Genomic DNA, 25,317 nt, shown 5'->3' with positions numbered 1-25,317 from the left:
CTTCCACCCTCTTTTACTAGTTTTTGGTAATTTTTTACTCCTGGAATTGTTAAGCTTGTTTTCGTCCTGCCCACAGTTCACCGGCTCAGTTCACACCCCTGTGGTTCCTGAACAGAATTGTTACAGCAAGCACTTGGCAGTCCTAAACAACTCGTCTTGGTTTACCGGTATGTGGTTCCTTTTACTTTTTCCTGATTCTGTTTTGTACTCAGTTTCCATCTTACTGCTCCCAGGTGGCCCACTGTAATTAAGTCTGGCATCATCACTTTCCTAAAGCATTTATTTATAGGTTCTTTTGGAATTGTATTATTCAGTCTTTGTGATTGAGAGTTCAAAACAATCCTCCATGAAAGAATCTGATAATTCACATTTTTACTGTGTACCTCTGGCTGAGTTAAGACCATAGTGAGTATGGAATTGATCGTCGTGGTCTCAGATGCCTAGAGTCTAAGTGGCACGGATGTATACAGAGAATAGCGTGTTTTTCTACACAGGTGTATTAGTTTCCTATTGCTACATAACAATTTATCACAAACCTAACAGTTAAGCAATTTATTAACCTGCATCTCTATAGATGCAAAGTTTGGGTAGGTTTAGCTGGGTTCACTGCTTAGTGTCTCACAAAGCTGAAATGAATTTGTTGGTCCGGCCTTTCTGAGGGAGAATCCATCTTCAGATTCATTGAGGTTGTTGGTAGAATTAATTTCCATGCGGTTATTAATTTCCATGCAGAATTAATTTCCCATCAGGACCGAGGTTCTCATTTCCTTACTGGCTGTCACCTGGGGCCTCTCTCAGTTCCACGGGAGCAAGTGCATTTTCAAAGCCAGACAGCACCTTCAACCCTTCCACCTCTTGGAGAAAGCTTTCTGCTCCTAAGAGCTCAAGGGATTAGATTAGGCCCACCTGGATAATCCCTCTTCTTTAAGGTCAATTTTGCAATAACACCATCACAGTCCAAGAAGTGATAATCTCATATTCACAGGTTCTGGGTATTAGAGGGGGCAGAATCAAGAGGGCCACTTACAGAAATCCTGCTTAACATGATGTGATTGTCTCAAAACTAGATTATTTTTATAATTCAGTTTCAAAGGTATTAAGGAAAAAATTAACCCTAACAATGATTATTTGAGTATCCTCTCTACAGATAAAGAAATTCAGATAAAGTTATTTGTCTCAGGGCATGTGAGTAGAAAATGATGAGTTGGCATTTGGACCCAGATCTGCATTTCTTTTAGTCCTAAAGCCATGTTTATGGATGGTCACAGTGAAGTGCAGTTAGTCATTTAGATAGGAAAAAGCTGAGGAATTGGGATATTTGTTGTATCTCAGTTTTGGATTATCTCTTTATATTAGTGGTGTAGGCTAAGCTCTTCTTCCTTAACAAAGAAAGCCAAACTACAGTGGCATAAGTAAAAGGGTTTTTTTTTTTTCGGTGGTGGTGGTGGTGGTTTTTTGTTTGTTTTTCTTATACATCTAGAGGAAGGAGTCCAGGTCTAGTAGGAAGGTGCTAACAGCCTCAATACCTGTCTCCTATAAATGGGTCCAAAGTGCTAGTCCAGTTGGCTTTCCTGCTTGGCAGTGAGAAGAGAAAGCAGAGAACACCTGTAGTTCCTTACAGGGGCATAAGCTGGAGGCAGCATACACATCTAAAAGCCATACTGAGCTCCAAGGGAGAGTAGGAGAGATACAGCTGTGTGGCCTGCTACCCAGCTGAGACTCAGGATTCTGTTAAGAAAGGGTGAGAATTATATTGGCTTAGAGCAGTCTCTGCCACACCATTGTTTTGTTTTTTTTTTTAAGTAATGTTTTATTCTGTAACTTTCTGTGAGTGGAATATACTATTTGACTTTGCTATTAGTTTTAACAAGTAGTATTTGAAAGGCCAGGAAATTCTTAATATTACTGTTCCTTGATTTCTCAGCTGCTATTTTAATATATTGGAGAAGGAAATGGCACCCCACTCCAGTACTCTTGCCTGGAAAATCCCACGGACGGAGGAGCCTGGTAGGTTACAGTCCGTGGGGTCGCAGAGAGTCGGACACGACTGAAGTGACTGAGCACATTTTAATATATAATTTTAAAGGCTTCTTTGAGGAATTTCTTTTTCTATTCACATTTTGTGTTACTTTGATTTCTCTGAAAATTAATACATCTGGAAAATGTTCAAGATTGCTTTATGATACTCGATCATTCTGTGTAGGCCTCACTGCACAATTAGGTTACAGCAGCTTGTTGTATGACTTATGCATTCTGTTGATTTATGCATTCTGTAATATTTTGTAAGTTTATGATTTAATGACTCTTCCATACCTTCATATTTTCCTCTTGAAATTTCTTTCTCTCAGTCCATTGTCCTTTTCTATACATCTGCATTCTACGTACCCATTTAGACTGACTGTAAGTCCCCTCTCCCACTATCAGGTATGGGAGGAAGATTATGGTCAAACAGATCTGTATTTGAGCTGTTGGTTTGATCTTAGGCAATTTAGTAAATCTCTAAGATTTGACTTCTTATGTAAATGGCAGTGAATGCCATTTTTCATAGAATGAAGATGAAGGAGATGATACATTTTCTATCACACTTACTGCAATACTTGGCTCAAAAAAATATAGTGATCTTGAGGATCACTCCTTGATCTCTAGCAATTTGAGACTGTTTTTTTTTTTTTAATTGATTTTCTCTCTCAGGCAAATCTGTGAATTCCTAAGGACTAGAACCAAGTCCTAGATATACTGTGATCCCTAAATATTGACGTAGTGGATTGAAACTAGTATAATATTTATGGGAGTTAATTATGAGGGCTTTTTTCTATAGTGTTCCTATTGTGACTGCATCATGGAAAATCAACTGGCTAAATCAACTGAAGAAAGGACATTTCAGTACCAAGATTCCCTTCCATCGCTGCCTGTTCCTTCACTTGAAGAATCATTAAAAAAATACCTTGAATCAGGTATGTTTGTGATCTTTTAATGTATGTTAATATTGCTAGCAGCTTAACTGTGAAATTGTCAGAAGTTGATGAGGGTCTAATTGTTTTGTCCTCTAAGTGAAAAGTGAAAGTGAAGTCGCTCAGTCATGTCCGACTCTTTGTGACCCCATGGACTGTAGTCTATCACACTCCTCCGTCCATGGGATTTTCCAGGCAAGGGTACTGGAGTGGGTTGCCATTTCCTTCTCCAGAGGATCTTCCCGACCCAGGGATTGAACCCAGGTCTCCCACATTGTAGGCAGACGCTTTAACCTCTGAGCCACCAGGGAAGTCTTTGTCCTCTAGGCTCATGATAATTAAAAGTATCCTTAAAATGTCCAAAACATTTCTGTCTTTCTCTCATGTTAATTTTTCCATAGTTAAAAAGCCAGGTAGTACTATTAGGTTTACAATAACAAGTAGTCCTCTGCCTTGTTTCCCGCACTGCATTTTCAAATATCTACTTCTTGTGTTGTTTATCTCCAGATTTAAACTAACAAGCATATACAACTCCTTCTTAGATTTTTTTAGTTGTAGGTATTATATGTTAGTTCCTAAAAAGATCAAGATTTAGTTCTCCTACACCCCTCTAACCTCCAGCTTCATTTCTCAACATTTATGCAATCTAACATATCACATTTTCCCTCTAATTTTCTCACTGTTGCCCCAAATCACCACCTGCAATTAAATTAGTGTTCACCTGATTTAAATCTGGATTTACCCGAAGTAGGACTTCCCTGGTGGCTCAGACGGTAAAACGTCTTGCTTACAATGCAGGAGACCTGGGTTCCATCTCTGGGTTGGGAAGATCCTCTGGAGAAGGAAATGGCAACCCACTCCAGTACTCTTGCCTAGAAAATAACATGGACGGAGGAGCATGGTGGGCTACAGTCCATGGGGTCGAAAAGAGTCGGACATGACTGAGTGACTTCACTTTCACTTTCACTTTCCCCAAAATAATTTACCAGACCATTGAGGGTTTGGGGATATGCAGTTATTCACAAGTGAACCATTCAGTGGACAGTACTGGAATTACCTTTCGGCTGCATTTTTTGGGTTTTCCTCATTTTTCATTTGCTTGCTTTGCTTTGTATCTACAACTCACTCACCCCAGATATCTCACTACACCTAAAATCCCTGAATCCAGTTAAATACACAAGATAGTCACTCAGTTTCATTTCTTCTTGGAGACATCCCTCCTGGAGCCCACTACCTTCTTGTTGGAATTAGTGTTTACTTTTCTCAAGATGGCTGGAGGTTCTGTAGCCATCATTCTGGTGGTTCTCTTCACCTCTCTCTCCTGTGTTGGATTCCCTGGTTCCTGGGTTCGGTTTCCTCGTTTCGTTTGCTTATTTTGAAGTGCATCTTTAGAGGCTACTTGAGAAAGGGTGTCTGGGAGGAAAAGAATGTTTTTATGCTACTCATGCTTGATTGTTTGGCTGAGTATAGAATTTGGGGTTGGAAATGGCTTTTCTTAAGTTTTGAAGGGACTGTCTGTTTCTCTTGAGAAACCTGATGCTGTTCTGGTGTTTGACCCTTTATATGTGACCCATTGTTTTTCACTCCCTAGATGTGTTTGGAAACCATTTCTTTATCTCTGTTATTCTGAATATCTCAGTGATGTACCATGATGTATAGGTATTTTCATTATTTCGTTGAACATTCAGTGGGTCCTTTCTGTTTAAGTTATGTTCTTCAGTTCTAGGAAGTTATTCTTTTTTTTTTAATTAGAGGAAAATTGCTTTATAATGTTGTGTTAGTTTCTGCCGTACAACAAAGCAAATCAGTCATAATTATATGTATATCCCATCCTTCTTGAGCCTCCCTCCCCCTGCACATTCCACCCAGAAATTTTTAAAGTATCACTTGTTTTGTAGTTTTCTCCTCTCTTTTTTTCACTCTTTCTGAGAGCAGCTCCTATTACTTGGATCTCGTTCTTCTGGGCAAAGCTTTTAATTAAAAAGTTATTTTCCTTTCATTTTATTAGTGAAAGTGTTAGTCACTCAGTCATATACGACTCTTTGCAACTCCATTGCCTGCAGCCCACCAGGTTTCTCTGTCCATGAGGTTCTCCAGGCAAGAATACTGGAGTGGGTTGCCATTCCTTTCTCCAGCAGATCTTCCTGACCCAGGGATTAAACCCAGGTCTCCTGCATTGCAGGCAGATTCTTTACCTTCTGAGCCACTTGTCCCTTTTTGGTCCACTTACTATTTGGTATCATCAGTCCTTTTTTGGTCTGACTCCTACATGAAGGGGTTTCCTCTAATATGTGGCAATCCTTTGTCATTCACATTTGAGTCAGATCCTGAGAAGCTTATGCGGAGCTCTGAGTGTGTGAGTAGACCTTGGTGACCTGTGGGCCTTATAATGAGCCACAGAGGGTAATAGGGCAGAGGTCTAGAAGTTCTATTAGGACATATCCAAATGCCCACTCCAGCACTCTTGCCTGGAGAATCCCAGGGACGGGGATGCCTGGTGGGCTGCAGTCCATGGGGTCGCTAGAGTCGGACACAACTAAGCGACTTCACTTTCACTTTTCACTTTCCTGCATTGGAGAAGGCAATGGCACCCCACTCCAGTATTCTTGCCTGGAAAATCCCATGGATGGAGGAGCCTGGCGGGCTACAGTCCATGGGGTAGCTAAGAGTCGGACACGACTGAGCGAATTCACTTTCACTTTTCACTTTCCTGCATTGGAGAAGGAAATGGCAACCCACTCCAGTGTTCTTGCCTGGAGAATCCCAGGGACGGGGGAGCCTGGTGGGCTGCCGTCTATGGGGTCTCACAGAGTCAGACACGACTGAAGCGACTTAGCAGCAGCAGCAGCAAATGCCCAACCTCCTTTCTCTTGGACTGATATTTTCCCCGAAGAAGAATTCTCTCATCTTTTGTTAGGAAGGCAGAAGCCTGATGGCTAGTGTTTGGAGAGCTGAGTGGAGGAAGAGACAGGAGGGATCATTGCTCTAGTGTACACCTTCATTGTTAACCCTCTGTTTAAAATGTGAGCTGGAATCAATGTATTTTGCTAGTTTGGGACAACTTCTCCTAAGGGTAAACCTTCATATTTCTAACGCTATTGGGAGGGAGGAAGTTGTCTGGCTTTCTGGAGTGTAGGAGATTCACAAGGACGGCTGTGGGTGGGGTGGTTGTCAGCTGCTTTTACAAGCATTGAAGCAGTTACACTGTTTTCAGCCTCATATTGTCCCTTATCTTTAGAAGTCTGTGTGTCATGAATTCTTGAACCTTCCTAGAGTTCCACTGCAGGACTTGGCTTGCTTGTTGGGTTTGCACCAAGCCCTCCTTACCCTCCCACTTCTTTCTACTCCCTAGGCTGTGGCTACTTCGTCCATTCTGTGGTCAGTCACCATTTCCCCACACGTTTTCTAATTTGTAAAATGTTAACCTCTCTGCTGTCCTCTCTTCTTTCATGTGCTTTGTCCTTATAAACTTACACCTTTTTAGTAATTCTCATTTTAGTGAATTACTAGAAGTGAAGATACCTTTATGAACTTGGTTGCCTTTGTTTAACTGGAAGACTCTGACTTTTTTTTTCTTTTTTTTCTCACCTACTTTCATCTGGGAATTCTAGTTTCTTTTTTTAAAAAAAACTTTCTGATTATTCACTTGTGCTCTCTGAATGCAGCTATTTAAATTAACTTTAAAATTTTGAGGAGGCAAAAATAAATCAAAAGGAAGATATTAATGTCCCTTGGTTTCTAATTAAGGGATTTCTACTTTCATCTATAGCTTAATTTTCAGAACACTTGGTTTTCATGGACTAGGCACCTTGTATTCTGTGTATGTGTTCGTGAAGAAAGTCGTTATTGGCCACAAGCGATCCTAAACTGCTCTGGGAAGGCTTTACACTTAAATCTACATATATGCTGCATTTACATTCATAATGTTTAAGGCTCTGCTTGAACATTAATGGAAAGAAGCTTTAATTTCTCACAGTAATGGCTAGCGAGATTTCTCACAGTAATGGCTAGGTGATAGTCCTGTGTGTCATTTTAACTATCATTGTCTAGAATGATTTTAAAATAATTTTGGGAGAAATAGTTATCAGACTACATAGTATCCACTGTTTTATTTTTTGACATATTTTGCATTATTGCTTTTCAGCCATTTTCATGTTATAAACTCTAATTTAGTGGACTGCTCTAGTATATACATAAGTGTTTTATGTAACTGAGTCAAGATTTATGTAAGTAATAATAATTGAGGTGAGTTTGTGGTACTTGATGTCTAAATACTTTAATGCATATTTTTTCCTTTTACAGTAAAGCCATTTGCAAATGAGGAAGAATATAAGAATACTGAAGCAATTGTCTGGAAATTTCAAAATGGCATTGGAGAAAAATTGCAGCAGAAATTACTTCAAAGAGCAAAAGGAAGAAGAAACTGGGTATTTATGTTATTGTATTTATTAGAATATTGATACTTAATGAAAAGTAAATGTGTAGCTTTCATTTTAAAATTATTACTGTAGAATATACTGTAGAATACTATTACTGTAGAAATATACTATAGAATCCTTTATCACGGAGAAGGCAATGGCACCCCACTCAAGCACTCTTGCCTGGAAAATCCCATGGATGGAGGAGCCTGGTGGGCTGCAGTCCATGGGGTCGCTAGGAGTTGGACACAACTGAGCGACTTCACCTTCACTTTTCACTTTCATGCATTGGAAAAGGAAATGGCAACCCACTCCAGTGTTCTTGCCTGGAGAATCCCAGGGACGGGGGAGCCTGGTGGTCTGCCGTCTCTGGGGTCGCACAGAGTCGGACACGACTGAATCGACTTAGCAGCAGCAGCAGCAGCAGCAGCAGCATCTTTTATCATCCAAAAGAATGAATGAATTGTTTAACTCTGGGGAGTTTTAAGTATTGTGTGTGGGTTCCTCTTATTATGTAGGGGAACTTGGTAAAATGCAGAATTCCTGGGACCAGTGATTCTGATTCAGTATCTCTGGAAAGGGTGCCCAGATATCCTTATTTAACTACTCTATGCAGTTCTGATGCAGGTCATCTTTAGACCATGTTTGAGAAAAACATTTTGTCCAGATAATCATAGCCTAAAAATAAAGCCCCAAATACTAAAATAGATATCACATTTACAGTGTGCAAATATTTATACAGTGCACAGGAGAAAAGGGCCATTAGAAAACTGGAGTGAAGAATGGTTATGGGTATTCTGTGTTTCAGCTGGGTAGATTGAGGAAACATTGGTATAAAGATCTCAGTAATTTTTCACAAGGAATCTTCTTTGATTTTTCATCTTAACTACTCCTGTAGGATGAGTTTTCGTAATTTAAGATACTGCCTTAGTCTAGAAATAATGTTTGTAACTATCATTTAGTTTCAGAAATAAAAAGCAAGCTGATCTTTTTATTGTCCTTTAGATACCTATAATGGAATAATACAAGTTTATATGTCTAGATTCCTTTTTTCTCAATTTTGAGCCTTCAGTGACTTTAAATTAGGGTAAAGGTTAAAAAGTCATTGTTCTGCCTGTATCCTTTTCACTTATATTTTTCCGAATGACTGACTATAGTTTGTAACATCAAATTCTTCAGAAAGAGCTCCAGGTAATTTGATGAGACCCACTTACTTACACATGAGATTCAGTTGCAGTTGTGAACAGGTACTCTGAGAAAACACACCTAGAGTGCTTTGTTGGATATTGGTAGTTTTAATATGCTCTGTCTGAAGGTGTTTCTTTCAGTGCTTTCTTGTTTCATGTTTTTGATAATGTAGTTAAACTTGACTAGTACTTAATTCAGATCCCATAATTCCAAAAGAAAGAAATGATCACAATAGCATTTTTACTATTTGTAATGATTTAAAATCAAACATGTTTTTAAGTATTGAAAAGTAATTAAAGAAAAAAGAATAGAGCTTTTTTTCCTTCTCAGCAGTTACACCTTCAGGTATTAATACTATCAATAGCATTAGGCTGATGTTCTTAATTTTTTTTAGCTGGAAGAGTGGTGGCTGAATGTTGCCTACCTGGATGTTCGTATACCATCACAACTGAATGTCAACTTTGGGGGTCCTGCAAGCCATATTGAACACTACTGGCCTCCAAAGGAAGGCACACAGTTGGAAAGAGGAAGTATAAGTCTTTGGCATAACTTGAACTACTGGCAGCTATTAAGAAAGTAAGGATAGTTTTGTCAATTCAGTTACATATTTACCCAAAGTCTCTGGTGGCAAAATGTTGAGAAGCTTAATTTACTCATCTGGGGATGAATACTATAGGTGTGACTGGTTTAAAAGTTTTGTAATGATTTCTTGGCCAATATACTTTTGTTTGTTTGTTTTAATAGAGAAAAGTTAGCTGTTGAAAAAGTTGGAAATACTCCTCTAGATATGAATCAATTCCGAATGCTGTTTTCCACCTGCAAGATTCCAGGAATTACTAGAGATTCAATTATTAATTATTTTAGGACTGGTAAGTAGAAAACATTTGTACTTTTCCTGGTAAAAGCATTGGGGTTTGGATAGTTTTTTTTTTTTTTTTTAAGATTTATTGTATTTATGGCTGTCCTGGGTCTCTGTTGCTGCGTGTGGCTTTCTCTAGTTGTGGCGAGGGGGGGCTTCAGTAGTCTCAGCATATGGGTGTAGTTGTTCCTCAGCGTGTGGGATCTTCCCAGACCAGGGATTGAACTCGAGTCCCCAACTTTGGCAGATAGATTCTTTACTGCTGAGTCACCAGGGAAGCCCCAGGATCTGGGTGGTTTTGCTGCAGTTCTTCTGTGATGCTGTGGAATGTACTCTCTTGTTGGCCGTGCCATGTGCCTTACGGGATCGCAGTTCCTTGACTAGGGACAGAACCCAGGCCCACAGCAGTGGAAGTGTCAGGTCCTAAGCACTGAGCTGGCAGGGAAATCCCGTGATGTTATGGAACGTATGATTTCGAAGAATATTTCTTACTGGATTTTGACTAGTTTTATTGGATTTTGATTTGGCCTAGTCATAGAAAGACTAGGCTTTCTATGAACCTTATCTTTTAGCCATAGTGATTTAGCTGGAAATAATTTATGGGAATGGATTTTTTTTTGAAACTGTGACTTACGTGGTTTGATACAAACCTAATGCTTGCATTGTATCATTTGATAGTTCGAAATGGTCGTTTTGGAAAATGGGAAAAGCACACATTCTGTGCAAAGGTAGGGTACCTAAACAGTGTTGAAATGTGTGTTTATGGGTTTAAAGTTAGACTATATGGTATCATGTATTTTTTCTTAAGCAGCAACAGTGGAAGAGGGAGTGAAGGATTTTTGCAAGGGAGAAATTATAATGTTGGGTATGGAATCTACTCTGGTTAAGGAGAAAATTGAAGAAATTATGTGTTGATGGGGATAACAGTGTGCTAGCCACTGCAGCTAAGAGGCTAGTCTCAGTAACGAAGCAATAATTAGGCCTCGTTTGAGGTTTTTGCTGTTTTTTGTTTTTTTGTGTGCATGCTAAGTTGCTTCAGTCATGTCTGACTCTCTGTGATCCCATGGACTGTAGCCTTCCAAGCTCCTCTGTCCGTGGTATTCTCCAGACAAGAATATTGGAGTGGGTTGCCATTCCCTCCTCCAGGGGATCTTCTGACCCAGGTTCCTTACCCCTTAAGTGACAATTTTTTTTTTTTTCCTTAAGTGACAATTAAGGCTAATTCGGTTTTGCTTTTCATCCTGTTCACCTCATTTTGCCCAAGCAGTTCAGACTTTGAATGGCATCTCTTGTCATCTGGATTCATAGAGCAGGGCATAACCTAATTTGACCCAAGATTCTCACTGCTGTGACCCACCTTCCACTGCTTCCCTAAACTCTTCTGCTGTACTTCATGAACTCATGGCCAGCAAAATCCATTTTTTGGATTTTTTGGATCCTCCTCCTTTTCTCTGAAAGCTCCCCTTTCCTTTCCTTTCTGAAAGCTGCTGTTTCTGAAACCTGGTTATTTTTTTTTAGACGTTTGCTGTGACCGTCTCAAATGGAGACTTTGTTTTTCTCTTATACTTTGTTACTAAAGAGCAAGTAGAAGATGTTGGTGTCTTTATTTCCCACTGCACTTTCCGTTTTTATCTTTTTCCTTACAGTTTGAGCTTTTGAAGAAAAAAGAAATGCCAGCAGGCTGTGTCATCCCTGCTCGTCATTGTCCCAGTGACGTCCTTTTTGATCATTTTCCTTCCTTCATTGATCGGTTTAGCACCTGTCTCACTGTCTGTCTCTCCCTTATTACCTCAGTCGCATCCTTGCTGACTTCAGCCTCCATGTGTGGATGACCCATGGCTCCTTTCTCCTTTCTTTCCTTCCTCTAGGGATCTGTACTCCTTCTCAAGCAGCCACCACTACCATGGCCATGCCCCAGACTTGCTTATAATAGAAAAAACTCATCTCTAACAGTGCAGCTGTAGGCATCTCACTCTGACCTCCACTTTCTCTTCACAACTCACTTCCTTTAGGTCTACCTCAGTCGTTTTTTTGACATCTTGACTTAAAATCCAGTGACTCTGCAGTTCTTCACTTTCATTTCTCCCTGCCCACTGCCAAATCTTCACATCTTTCTGTGATTCTTTACTCTTACCACTCCCTAGCATATATTAAATACATTCAAACCTTTGCTCACCCGCTCCCTCCTCTTCTCCATCCCCACCTCAACGCTGTGTAAATGTTAGTCTTCTGCTTTTACTCCACATATTAAAGGCGTCTGCCCTAGTAGTTTACTTGGCCAGAGGAATCCACAAAACACCACTTTTCTCAGCCTCGAGTGGATCCGAAGCACTACCTTGCTGTATTTTGTCAGGATATTCTCTCACTTTCAGAGAAGACTGTTTGATGACTTTCTCCATCTTTATTCCTAGCTAATGAGCTCTTTTACTTCTCAACAAATGTAATGGTTCTATCATCAAAGTTGCTAACCTATGTGGCAGGTACACTAAATGATCTCCAGAAATGTCCATTTCCTAATCCTTGGAACCTATTGAATGTGTTACCTTAAATAATAAACGGAAATTAGATTGAGAATGAAATTAAATTTGACAATCAGTTGAGCTTGAGATAGGGAGCTTATCCTGGATTATTCACCTGGGCCCAGAGTAATCGCTAGGTATAAGTGAAGAAGGAGAAAGCGGAGAGAGCCAAGGGGTGGAAGCACGAGGAAGTTATGATCCTCCCTGGATGGCATCAGAGACAGAGGAGTGGAAGGGATTCCCTGCTGATCCAGTGGTTAGGACTCAACACTGTTACTGCCAGAGTCTGGGTCCAATCGCTGGTCAGGGAACTAAGGACCCTGAAAACTGTGTCAGATCAGATCAGTTCAGATCAGTCACTCAGTCGTGTCCGACTCCTTGAGACCTCATGAATTACAGCACGCCAGGCCTCCCTGTCCATCACCAACTCCCGGAGTTCACTCAGACTCACGTCCATCGAGTCAGTGATGCCATCCAGCCATCTCATCCTCTGTTGTCCCCTTCTGCTCCTGCCCCTAATCCCTCCCAGCATCAGAGTCTTTTCCAATAAGTCAACTCTTCGCATGAGATGGCCAAAGTACTGGAGTTTCAGCTTTAGCATCATTCCTTCCAAAGAAATCCCAGGGCTGATCTCCTTCAAAATGGACTGGTTGGATCTCCTTGCAGTCCAAGGGACTCTCAAGAGTCTTCTCCAACACCACAGTTCAAAAGCATCAATTCTTCGGCACTCAACCTTCTTCACAGTCCAACTCTCACATCCATACATGACCACAGGAAAAACCATAGCCTTGACTAGACGAACCTTTGTTGGCACAGTAATGTCTCTGCTTTTGAACATGCTATCTAGGTTGGTCATAACTTTCCTTCCAAGGAGTAAGCGTCTTTTAATTTCATGACTGCAGTCACCATCTGCAGTGATTTTGGAGCCCCGAAAAATAAAGTCTGACACTGTTTCCACTGTTTCCCCATCTATTTCCCATGAAGTGGTAGGACCGGATGCCATGATCTTCGTTTTCTGAATGTTGAGCTTTAAGCCAACATTTTCCACTCTCCCCTTTCACTTTCATCAAGAGGCTTTTGAGTTCCTCTTCACTTTCTGCCCTAAGGGTGGTGTCATCTGCATATCTGAGGTTATTGATGTTTCTCCCGGCAATCTTGATTCCAGTTTGTGTTTCTTCCAGTCCAGTGTTTCTCATGAAAACTGTGTAGCACAGCCAAAAAACTTAAAAAAAAATTCTTTTAAAGATGAAGGAATGGAGCTCTGAGTCAAGAAGGAATATGGGCAGCCTTTCGAGGCTGAAAAATCAAAGGAAACAGATTCTCCTCTACAGTCTCCAGAAGGAACCCAGACTCAGGGACAACCCTCATTTTAGCCCAGAGAGACACATTTCAGACTTGTAGTCCCCAGAGCTGTAAGACAATAAAATTTTCTTGTTAGTGGTGATTTACCACTAAGTTAGTGGTAATTTATTACAGCAGTCATAGAAACATATTCATTCAAGTGTTAGCCCGTTTTGCAGCCTCCTTGCAGTGCAGTATTACATATTCATATACTTTGTCTTCTCTCTATAAAGACGGATGAACTGTTCTGATTCCTAAGGATAGCCCTTCTGCATGATGTCCTGGGCTCCACCTCTTGTTTAATCAAGGGCCTTGCTTTTGCATTATCCTTCTTTCTGTGTTGCATTAACAATTTTCCCTCTTTACTGGGTTGGACAGATTTGTAATATGTCCCATCTTAAAAAGAAAAAATTGACCCCTTGCTTTCTTTCAATGTCACACCCTAGTCAAAGCCACCATCACCTCTCTGGTTGTTCTCACCTGGACCACTTCAGTTACCTCCTAACTCTGATCCTGCTATATATTCTCTTCCCGCTTATAATCCCTTCTTCATATGGCAGCTGGAATGCCCTTTGTAAAGTAGTAATTAGATGACATTATTACTGTCCTGCTTAAAACCTTCCATTGGCTTCTTTTCCATCATTTTTTAAATTGCAAGCCCTTTCTAAGGCCCATAGGATGTGGCTGCAATTTTTTCTGCCATTCTACTCATTTCTCTCTGCTGCAGCTGCACTGACCTTTTTCTCCCTTTAAGCAGACCAGCTCATTTTGCCCTAATGCCTTTGCACTTGCTGTTTCCTTTGCCTGAAGCTCTCTTCCTACACATATCTCTGTGTTAGCTCTTTTACTTTACTTTGGTCTCTGCTCAGATATAACCTCTGATGCTCATCCTTAGGTAGCACCCTCTGTTCTCGTCTCCTCAAGTGTTAACTTGGCCTCAGGTTTATTTCCTTTATACAGTGCCAAATTTTAAGTAGTAGAGGACAATAAAAGGCAGTGATGGTAAATGTAAAAGGATGTGGAGGTTTATGAAGGGGAAGAAATGGTTTGGAAATAGCCATGAGGGACACAGAAAACACATACCCCAGCTCCGAGGAAAGAGGACTTGAGGAAAGAGGATATAAGAGGAAAAATAATAGTGCTTTCAGGAAATAGTTCTTCCTCATAGCTAATGAGTAGATATCATGAGATAACATGTGTAAAGCATTTAGCACATTTCCTTGTACATATCAACCAATAAGTTTACTTCCAATGGCAGTGTATGTCTTTCCTAACTTTCTTCCTTCCTTTTTTGAGAGGGAGGAGGCAGAGATCATATAGGAAGACCCTTGTCAGAGCCTAGTACTTGAAAAATGGGACTAAGTCAGAATAGTCTGTTATTTACAAATCTCAATAACAATAACCTTGTATACGAGACAGCAAAAAAGACACTGATGTATAGAACAGTCTTTTGGACTCTGTGGGAGAGGGAGAGGGTGGGATGATTTGGGAGAATGGCATTGAAACATGTATAATATCATATATGAAACGAGTCGCCAGTCCAGGTTCAATGCATGATACTGGATGCTTGGGGCTGGTGCACTGGGACGACCCAGAGGGATGGTATGGGGAGGGAGGTGGGAGGAGGGTTCAGGATGGGGCACACATGTATACCTGGGGTGGATTCATTTTGATATATGGCAAAACCAATACAATATTGTAAAGTTAAAAAATAAAATAAAAAACAAAAGAAAACAAAAGTAAATAAGATACAAGAATGTTCTGTACAGCAAAGGCAATATACCCAATATTTCATAAAAAGGAAAACAAACAAACAAAAAAAACAAATAGTTCCTGGGTAATGTGTGCCAAATGAGTCATACAATCAATTGTCAGTGGCTTACCAGGTGTTATCAGAGCCTTAGTAACACTACAATTGGGCAAAATTCTTTCTTCTTGCCACTCAAGCATAAAGTACCCTTATTCTACTGAAAAATATAGTTTACTGAGAAATCCTAGCTAGATATTACTGCAGTTTAATAATCTGATGATAAATCAACAGTAAACGAATCCCCCAAAGAAACTTAAATAACTCTCCTCTTGGACTTCTCTGCAACCCTTTCCCCCTCCCAGCCTATCCATAAATAAAACTAGAAAGCCCTGTAGTAGTATGGAATTTATATGATTCTTAAAGTATACAGAATTTGAAACATGAAAATCTAAATGTTTTACATAGGTTTCAAGAACATGTATTTATGACATATTAACTGAAATTTTATCACCTTATTAAAGTGTTTTTATTCATGTGACATATTTGATGAATATATGATAAATAAAATATTGGAGGAATGATTGTCTTCTGTTGAATATAAATATGCAGCTTTACTCTTGCTTTCAGAGATTTGAGTCTTGTGTTTTCTTTTTTTTTTCCCCCAGAGAGTGAAGGACATTCTCCAAGTCACCTTGCAGTGTTGTGTCGAGGCCGAGTTTTTGTCTTTGATGTAATGCATGAGGGATATCTGATGACTGCACCAGAGATTCAGAGGTTTTCAAACTACTTTCTTGGGTCTCATTAGGTTTTAAACTTTTACTTGAGTTAAAAAAAAAAAAATGTTCAACATTACCTTTTAAAAAGTGACAGTAAAGTGAGAAATAAGAATTTTATGTATGCTAATTTTTAAAAGCCTATTTTTATTTTATTTTAAATTTAAATTAGCTTTTCATTTTACTCATTGTATATGAATAAACTCTCCTTGGAGAAAAGATAAACATTACAAACATTACTCATCGCATTCGCTGCCCCAAAATTAATCACTATTGCTAGCATGGTGTATTCTGTCCTTTCAAACCTATTGCAATGAATTTACATGCACATACAGATTTTTTTAAAAAGAACATATATATGTATATTTTACATATAGTATGTACTAAAAGTGAAAGTTTCTCAGTCATATCCAACTCTTTGTGACCCCATGGACTGTAGCCTGCCAGTCTCCTCTGTCCAAGGAATTCTCCAGGCCAGAGTACTGAGTTGGTAGCTGTGCCCTTCTCCAGGTGATCTTCCCAACCCAGGGATCGAACCCAGGTCTCCCACATTGCAGGCAGATTCTTTACCGTCCAAGCTACCAGGGAAGCCCACAATATGTATTTTATATATATACAGTATGTACATATACTACTGTATCAGGAAATGGCAGCCCACTCCAGCATTCTTGCCTGGGAAATCCCATGGGCAGAGCAGCCTGGTGGGCTGCAGTCTGTGGGGGTCACAGAGAGTTGAACATGACTGAGCAACTAAACAGCAAGCAGAGTATTATTTTGGATGTTTATATTTTTAAAGTTAGCATTATGGAAAATTCCCAAAGGTAGAGGGAATTATATAATGAAGCTCCTCCATGTAGTCACCCCTAGATTGAACAGCTATTATAGTAACTCCTAGCTTCAACTATTATAAATTCATTGTCTTATTCAGCTATACCTCCTTGTGCCCCTCCCGAAACTCCCCCACAGATTATTTTTAAAAAATCTCAAACGCAATATCCTTTCACTATAAATAGTAAGCTTCTCTAAGATATAAGGACTCTTAAAAACATAAACATAAAAAATTACCATACCTAATGACTTGCTTCTCCTAAAATATTAACAAGAATTCTTTAATATATTAATATACAGTCAGTTGTTCACATTTTCTGGTTTGTCTTCTAAAATTGTATGTATGTGTATATATTTTAAATTATTTTTATTGAGCATTACAAACCTGTACACAAGCACACACAGAAGTCCACAGTTAAATACTCATGCATCTAGCACCCAGGTCAAGATACAGAACATTTCCGTTACACCCCTTATACCAGAAATCCCCCTTCTCAAGTGTAATCACTTAGCTTCCTTGCAATTTTTATTAATACAAAAAGTGCTGCTGTAAAAATTCTTGTATAAGTCTTTGATGTATACACGCATGCATTTCTGTCTCATTACACTCAGGAGAGGACTTGGGGAATCATAGTTTATGTGTATGTTCAGCTTCAGTGGTCATGCCAGTTTTCCAAAGTATTTGTACTGATAAACACTTCCCACTAGTGTAGGAGTGTTGTAGGAGTTCGTTATACATTCTCGATATGAGGCTTTCATGGATTTCAAAGTGTCTCTTTGATCATCAGAAATTCTTCATTCGAATGTAGTCCAGTATATCAATATTTTACCATATGGATTATACATTTTGTGTACTGTTGAAATTTTTTTCTAATTTTTTTAAATTGGAGTATTAATTGCTTTACAGCGTTGTTAGTTTTTGCTGTACAGTTGCATGAATCTACTGTGTTTGTACATACATCCCTTCCCTCTTGAACCTCGCTCCCTACTCCCACCCTTCTAGATCATCATAGAGCACAAAGCTGAGCTCTCAGTGCTACGCAGCAGCTTCCCACTAGCTGTTTTACACATGGTGTATCTATGTCACTGTTACTGTCAGTTCCTCGCACCTTCTCCTTACCCCCTCTATGTGAATAAGTCCGTTCTCTATGTCTTTGTCTCTGTTCTTGCCCTGAAGATAGGTTCAAGAGTACCATTTTTCTAGATTCCATATATATACATTAATAAACAGTGTGTGTTTTTCTTGCTTCACTATGTATGACAGATCCTAGATTCATCCACATGACTACAAAGGACCCAATTTCATTCCTTTTTATAACTGAGTAATATTCTATTGTGTGTGTGTGTGTGTGTATATACACACACACACCACATCTTCCTAATCCATTCATCTGTTGATGGACATTTAAATTCTTTCCATGTTTTGGCTGTTGTAAATAGTGCTGCAATGAACACTGGGTACATGTGTCTTTTTAAATTATGGTTTTCTCAGGGTATATGCCCAGTAGTGGGATTGCTGGGTCATATGGTAGTTTTATTCTTAGTTTCTTAAGGAACCTCCGTACTGTTTCCCATAGTGGTTGTATCAGTTTGCATTTTTACCAGCAGTGCAAGAGGGTTCCCTTTTCTCCACACCCTCTTCAGCATCTATTGTTTGTAGATTTTTTGATGGTGGCCATTCTGATTGGTGAGGTGATACCTCATTGTAGTTTGGATTTGCATTTCTTAGGGATGTTGAGCGTGCTTTCTCCGTCTAGTCAAGGCTATGGTTTTTCCAGTGGTCACGTATGGATGTGAGAGTTGGACTGTGAAGAAAGCTGAGCGCTGAAGAATTGATGCTTTTGAACTGTGGTGTTGGAGAAGACTCTTGAGAGTCCCTTGGACTGCAAGGAGATCCAACCAGTCCATCTTAAAGGAGATCAGTCCTGGGTGTTCATTGGAAGAACTGATGCTGAAGCTGAAACTCCAATACTTTGGCCACCTCTTGCGAAGAGTTGACTCATTGGAAGAGACCCTGATGCTGGGAGGAGGAGAAGGGGACCACAGAGGATGAGATGGCTGGATGGCATCACCGACTCGATGGACATGAGTTTGGGTGAACTCCGGGAGTTGGTGATGGACAGGGAGGCCTGGCGTGCTGCAATTCATGGGGTCGCAAGGAGTCGGACACGACTGAGCGACTGAACTGAACTGAGCATGCTTTCATGTATTTGTTGGCCATCTTTATGTCTTCTTTGGAGGAATGTCTGTTCAGGTCTTCTGCCTATTTTTTGATTGTTTTTTTGTTTTTTTTAATATTGAGCTGCATGAGCTGATTATTTTTAGGGGTTTATTTTTAGGGGTTAATCCCTTGTCAGTTGCTTTATTTGCAAATATTTGCTCCCATTCTGAGGGCTGTCTTTTCATCTTATTTATGATTTCCTTTGCTGTTCAAAATCTTTTAAGTTTAATTAGGTTCCATTTGCTTATTTTTGTTTTTATTTTCATTGCTCTAGGATGTGGGTCATAAAGGATATTAATGCAATTTATGTCATCTAGAGTTCTACCTAGATTTTCCTCTATGAGTTTTGTAGTGTCTGGACTTACATAAAAATTTTTTTTACTAACACATTGTTAGATATTTTCTTACATTGTGCTCTAAACTTTCATTCTTTTATCTTTCACATTTACGTTAAAAGTCTGCCTAGAATTGATTTTCGGAGGCAATGGCACCCCACTCCAGTACTTTTGCCTAGAAAATCCCATGGACCGAGGAGCCTGGTGGGCTGCAGTCCACGGGGTCGCTAGAGTCGGACACAACTAAGCGACTTCACTTTCACTTTTCACTTTCATGCATTGGAGAAGGAGATGGCAACCCAGTCCAGTGTTCTTGCCTGGAGAATCCCAGGGACCGGGAAGCCTGGTGGGCTGCCGTCTATGGGGTCACACAGAGTCGGACACGACTGAAGTGACTTAGCAGTAGCAGCAGAATTGATTTTTGCATGTGTCATGAGGAAAGGGGTAGTTTTGTGTATTTAAAAATAGTTTTTTTTTAAATAGTCAATTTATGTTTGGCTGTGCTGGGTCTTTGTCACTGTGCTCAGGCTTTCTCTAGTTGCGGCAAGTAGAGACTCCTCTTCATTGCGGTGTGTGGGCTTCTCATTGTAGTGATCTCTCTTGCTGCGGAACAGAAGCTCTAGGGTGTGCAGGCCTCCGTAGTTGTGATGCATGGGCTTAGACGCTCCACAGCAGGTGGAGTCTTCCCAAACCAGGGATCGAACCCGTGTTCCTTTCATTTCGAGGCAGATTCTTAACCACTGGACCACCGGGGAAGTCCAGAAAATAATTTTATTTTAGGTATTTTTCTGCAGTTCATTTCTTTTACTGAATAATAAGACAATGAATAATAAGACAATAATATATTCATACTGGAGTAGACATTATCAACCTTACTTTTTTAAACTGTCATATAGAATTCCACCAAATGGTCATACTATATAGTTTGACCATTCTCCTTTAGTACCCATTGACGTAGTTTGCGTTTGTTACTATAAAAAACAGTCAACATTTTCCAGCATGCCTCTTTGTGTATTTGTGAGAAAATATCTATGTATTGACATTAGAAATGTACTTTCTGGATCATAGGATACATACCTTTAAATTTTTAAACAAAGTCAGATTGTCATTCGTAGCAGCATTATGTTTCCTGCTAGTGTTTTAGGAGGATACCTACTTCTCTACGTGGTTGATGACATGGTATAATTAAACTTAAAATATGGTGAACTGACCCGTGAAAAATGGTTTTCATTGTTGCCTGAATTGACATATCCCTCATAACTAGTGAAATTGAATATATTTCTATATGTTTATAGGTCACTCATATTTTCAGTGAGTTGCTTTTGCCTATTTTTCTATTTGCTATTTTTAAATTCTTATTGATTTGTAGCAATTATATGTCTGGGCACTCATCCTTTAGTAGTTATATGGGTTGCAAACATTTCATTCCAGTTAGCAAACTTTTTTTGTACTTCAGCAGGCATTGTTAATTTTGATATAGACAAAAAAGATCCATTTTTTAGTTTTTTTTGCTTTTGTTTCTTGGATAATCTTTCTGTCTCTTCAGCTGTATTTTAAAATTTGTTCCAAATTTGACATAAAAGAATTAGATCAGGCTTATTACTTGGATTACTGAAAGCCACTGTCTCAGAAACTGCATACATGTGATTTGTGGTCTGAATTCAGCCTGTAGCCTGTTTTGCTTAGATAACAGAGAATTTGAATTGCTATTTAAAAATCAGGAGAATTCACATAAACATGGATTTCTGTTTTTATTCATATAAAAACTTGGATTTCTGTTCTCCATTAAAATAAAAGCCTTGCTTGTTCAGATTGTTAACTCTGATTCAGCCTCACAGGTGGTTTTCTTGCTTCCCTACATTCTCTACAGTCATCAGTCCTGTGACTTTAAAAATTCATATTTGATCGTATCTTACCTTAAAATTCTTGAGTAGTTCCTTGAGGTCTAGCTAACAGTCTAATTTTTTTAAACTGTGGTCACGATTTGACCTTCGCCTGTCCCTTCAGCCTTGTCCTGCTCTTCCTCCCTCTGCATCCTGTTCTACCCAGTTTCTCTGCTTGCAGTTCTGATGTGTTAGGTTATCTGTAGTCTTTGCATGTGCTCATGCTTTCTATTGGACTGCCGTCCCCTGCCTTGTCCACCTTTTAAGTAAGAATTGCTCCTCGTGCTTTGTTTCTGTTCACATGTCACCACAGGCTTACTACTTCCTATTTTATGTCTTATTTCATAATTTCCCATTCCCTTTCCTCTCTTCATGGCCCAAGGACTTAGCCTCTTATTGATCTCTATTATACTGATTATTAAATTGTATTGAAGTCATTTATTTCTATATTTTCACCTTCAGATGGAGCTCAAAGAGATTACTTACCAGATTTTTTTTTTTTTTTTAATACCCTCTGCTTAATACAAAGCAGAAAGGTGTGGGTGTGGATGTGTGAGTGAACTGAGTGATTAGGCCAGCTCTGTGCATTAGGACGGAGAAGGCAATGGCACCCCGCTCCAGTACTCTTGCCTGAAAATCCCATGGATGGAGGAGCCTGGTAGGCTGCAGTCCATGGGGTCGCTAAGAGTCAGACACGACTGAGCAACTTCACTTTCACTTTTCACTTTCATGCATTGGAGAAGGAAATGGCAACCCACTCCAGTGTTCTTGCCTGGAGAATCCCAGGGACGGGGGAGCCTGGTGGGCTGCCGTCTATGGGGTCACACAGAGTCGGACACGACTGAAGCGACTTAGCAACAGCAATAGCGATGCATTAGGAAATTTTATTTAGAAACATAAGATACGTATTAGTAGTATAAGATAGATCGGTCAGATTCTGAATCTTATGAGTTGGTGCCTCAAAAGAGATGTGTTAAAATTTGCAGTAATCCAGGAAAGAAGTTAGAGGTTGGGACTGTAGAATATGGAACACTGTTCAAAACCACTAGTAAGATTCTACTGTATGATACAGGGAACTATATTCAATATCTTATAATGAACTATAATGGAGAAGAATCTGAAGAAGAATATATAAAACTGAGTCACTTTGTTGTATATCAGAAAGTAACACAATGTTGTAAATCAACTATACTTCAATTTAAATTTTTCTTAAAAAGATAAATGCATAAAAAGTTTTGGAGATAAAATTAATTTGAATTGGTAACTGGATTTAGAAAGAAAGGGAGCTATTACTGAGTAAGTAGATAGTATTATAACAGAAGAGGAAGTAACCTTTCAATTTTCAGTTTTTTCTTGTTTTTAATACTGGCTTTGAGGCAATTCACATACTACACAGTTCACCCATTTAAAGTATATATTTCAGCATTTCTTAGAATGTTCAGAATTGTGCTGTCATCTTCACAATCAACTTTAGAATATTTTTGTCACCCCTCAAAGTAACCCTGAACTCATAAGCAGTAATTCCCCATTTGCTCCCCAACTCTTACCCATCCATTAGCAGACATTTCTCATATTTCCCCAACACTCCCATCCCACCAGCCTGAGGTAGCCTTTCTGTCTGTTTCACTTGACCTTTTGTCTCTACGGTTTTCCTTCTCTGGACATTTCACATAAATGGACTCTTAAATGGCCTTTTCTGTCTAGGTTCTTTCACTTAGTATACCTTACGTTTTCAACATTCATAGATGTTGTGGCGGTCCTCTGTGTCACTGGTCCTCAATCTTTTTGGCACCAGAGACTGGGTTTCCTGGAAGACTGTTTTTCTATGGACGTGCACTGGTTTCATGATGATTCAAGAACATTACATTTATTGTGCATTTTATTTCTATTACTATCACATTATAATATATAATGAAATAATTATGCGGTTGTCACTTGTCACTCACTGATAGGGTTTTGATACGAGTCCATAAGCAATTGGTTTATCATGATCTCTATGCAGTTGGACCTCTTCACTAGTGATAATCTGTATCTGCAGCTGCTCCCCAGAGCTAGCTAGCCTCACCACCTCAGCTCTACCTGAGATCCTCAGGCATCATAAGGGAATCACAGTCTAGATCCCTCACACGCGCAGTTGACAGCTCCTATGAGAATCGAATGCCCCTGCTGATGTGACGGGAGGCAGAACTCAGGTGGTAAATGGGAGCAATGGGAAGTGACTGTAAATACAGGTGGAACTTTGCTCACTCACCCAACTGCTCACCTCCTGCTGTGTAGCCTGGTTCCTAACAGGGATTGGAGACTCCTGGTAGCATTTATTAGTACTTCCTTTTTTTTTTTTTTTAACTGAATAATAATGCACTCTATGGCTAGACCACATTTTATTTAATTATTTATCAGTTGATAGACATTTGGGTTGTTTTGACTTTTTGACTGCTGTGAATAATGCTGCTGTGGACATCTGTGTATAGGTTTTCGTGTGGACACTTGTCACGGGTGTATTCCTTGGAGTGGAATTGCTGGATCATACTTCTATGTTTAACCATTTGAGGAACTGCCAAACTGTTTTCCAGTATGAGTGCACCATTTACATTCACATCAGTGGTACTTGAGGGTTCCAATTTATTTTCATTCTCACCAGCACTTGTTAGCCTTTTTGATTGTAGCCATCCTAGAGAGTATGAAGTAGGATCTCATTGTGGTTTACAGTTGTGTCTCCATGATGACGAGATTGAACATACTTTCATGTACCTATGCCTGTAAACTCTGGGAGGTAGTGAAGGACAGGGGAGCCTGGTGTCCTGCAGTCCATGGGGTCACAAAGGGTTGGATATGACTTAGCAACTGAACAACAACTTGGAGAAATGTCTGTTCAAATTCTTTACCAATTCTTAATTGGGTTACTTGTCTTTTTTATTATTGAGTTATAAAACTTCTTTCTATATCCTAGATGTAAGTCCCTTATCATATACATAAATTACATATATTTTCCTCCCATTCTAGTGTTTACTTCACTTTTTTCATGGTTGCTTGTGAAGGGCCAACATTTTAGTTTTGATAGAGTTCAGTTTATCTACTCCTTAGTTATTTGTACTTTTACTGTCATATCTTAGAAACCATTCCCTAATTCATAGTCATGAAGAGATACCTATGTTTTCTTCTAAGATCAGTTTTGTCTTAATTTGTAGGAAGAGGTCAGGGAGATAATTTTTAAATGTATATTTAATTTGGAATGTTGGCAGAAATTGAGGTGGATATATCCAACAAGCATTTGGAAATTTGGTACTAGAAATTTAGAGAGAAAATAGTGTTAAAGTTAGAGATTTGGTTGCCTCTTAGGTAAAGGTGATAATTGAAGCTATTCAAGTAGTGGGTGAAATTACCAAAGAAGAAACTTGTAGAAGAGGTTGGGGGAGGCCAGTGAGGGGAAATTTGGGAAGACATACATGTGATGGTGGATAGAGGAAATGGCACCCCACTCCAGTACTCTTGCCTGGAAAATCCCATGGATGGAGGAGCCTGGTGGGCTGCAGTCCATGGGGTCGCTAGGAGTCGGACACAACTGAGCGACTTCACTTTCACTTTTCACTTTCATGCATTGGAGAAGGAAATGGCAACCCACTCCAGTGTTCTTGCCTGGAGTATCCCAGGGACGGGGGAGCCTGGTGGTCTGCCGTCTCTGGGGTCGCACAGAGTCGGACATGACTGAAGCGACTTAGCAGCAGCAGCAGAGAACAACAGTCAGTGAAAAAGACCATTAGTCAGTGAGTTAGAAAGACCACAATGTAACAGTGCTACAAAAGCCAACACAGAATTTCAAGATTGACTCCTGGGTGGTAAAGGACTTTATAAAGAGAAACATGAGACTGAGATAAAGCTGCTAGATCTTATGGGATGCCATTGCTAATATTCAGAAACACATTTTCAAGATAATCACTGGAGGACAAAACCCAATTACAGTAAATTAAAGAATGAGTGGAAAGTAATGAAGGCAGATTTTGAGGAAATATCAAGGATAAAATATTTTAAAATATGTATGATTCTAAAATATTGTTAATATGAATTTTTGTGCTTTTAAATATCAAAAATTGCATGTGTACTGAAAAGTCCATAGATAGTCAAATTGAAAGAGAAGAGGGGTAATTACAGTTATCAAATCTATACCTCTTTTTACAATATGAATAGAGAAGTTATTTTTAAACCACCTTTGAAGTATGATTGACATATAAAGCTGTGCATATTTTTTCTGTA

At 39.4% G+C, this 25,317-nt stretch overlaps 1 protein-coding gene across 3 annotated transcripts in view; it reads left to right on the top strand.

Moving 5' to 3' along the window:
* Nucleotides 1-25,317, top strand: part of CROT (carnitine O-octanoyltransferase) — a 61,374-nt gene that overhangs the window by 928 nt on the left and 35,129 nt on the right. For all 3 annotated transcript variants that reach the window (XM_024990439.2, XM_024990440.2, NM_177494.2), the window contains 6 exon segments: nucleotides 77-167; nucleotides 2,819-2,954; nucleotides 7,254-7,378; nucleotides 8,952-9,133; nucleotides 9,302-9,426; nucleotides 15,692-15,800. In XM_024990439.2, the coding sequence (XP_024846207.1) occupies nucleotides 2,840-2,954; nucleotides 7,254-7,378; nucleotides 8,952-9,133; nucleotides 9,302-9,426; nucleotides 15,692-15,800 (656 nt within the window). In that variant the 5' untranslated portion in view covers nucleotides 77-167; nucleotides 2,819-2,839.

The sequence above is a fragment of the Bos taurus genome, chromosome 4 (genome assembly GCF_002263795.3).
Source record: "Bos taurus isolate L1 Dominette 01449 registration number 42190680 breed Hereford chromosome 4, ARS-UCD2.0, whole genome shotgun sequence".
Taxonomy (NCBI): domain Eukaryota; kingdom Metazoa; phylum Chordata; class Mammalia; order Artiodactyla; family Bovidae; genus Bos; species Bos taurus.
This window is presented reverse-complemented; position numbering and strand designations above follow the sequence as displayed.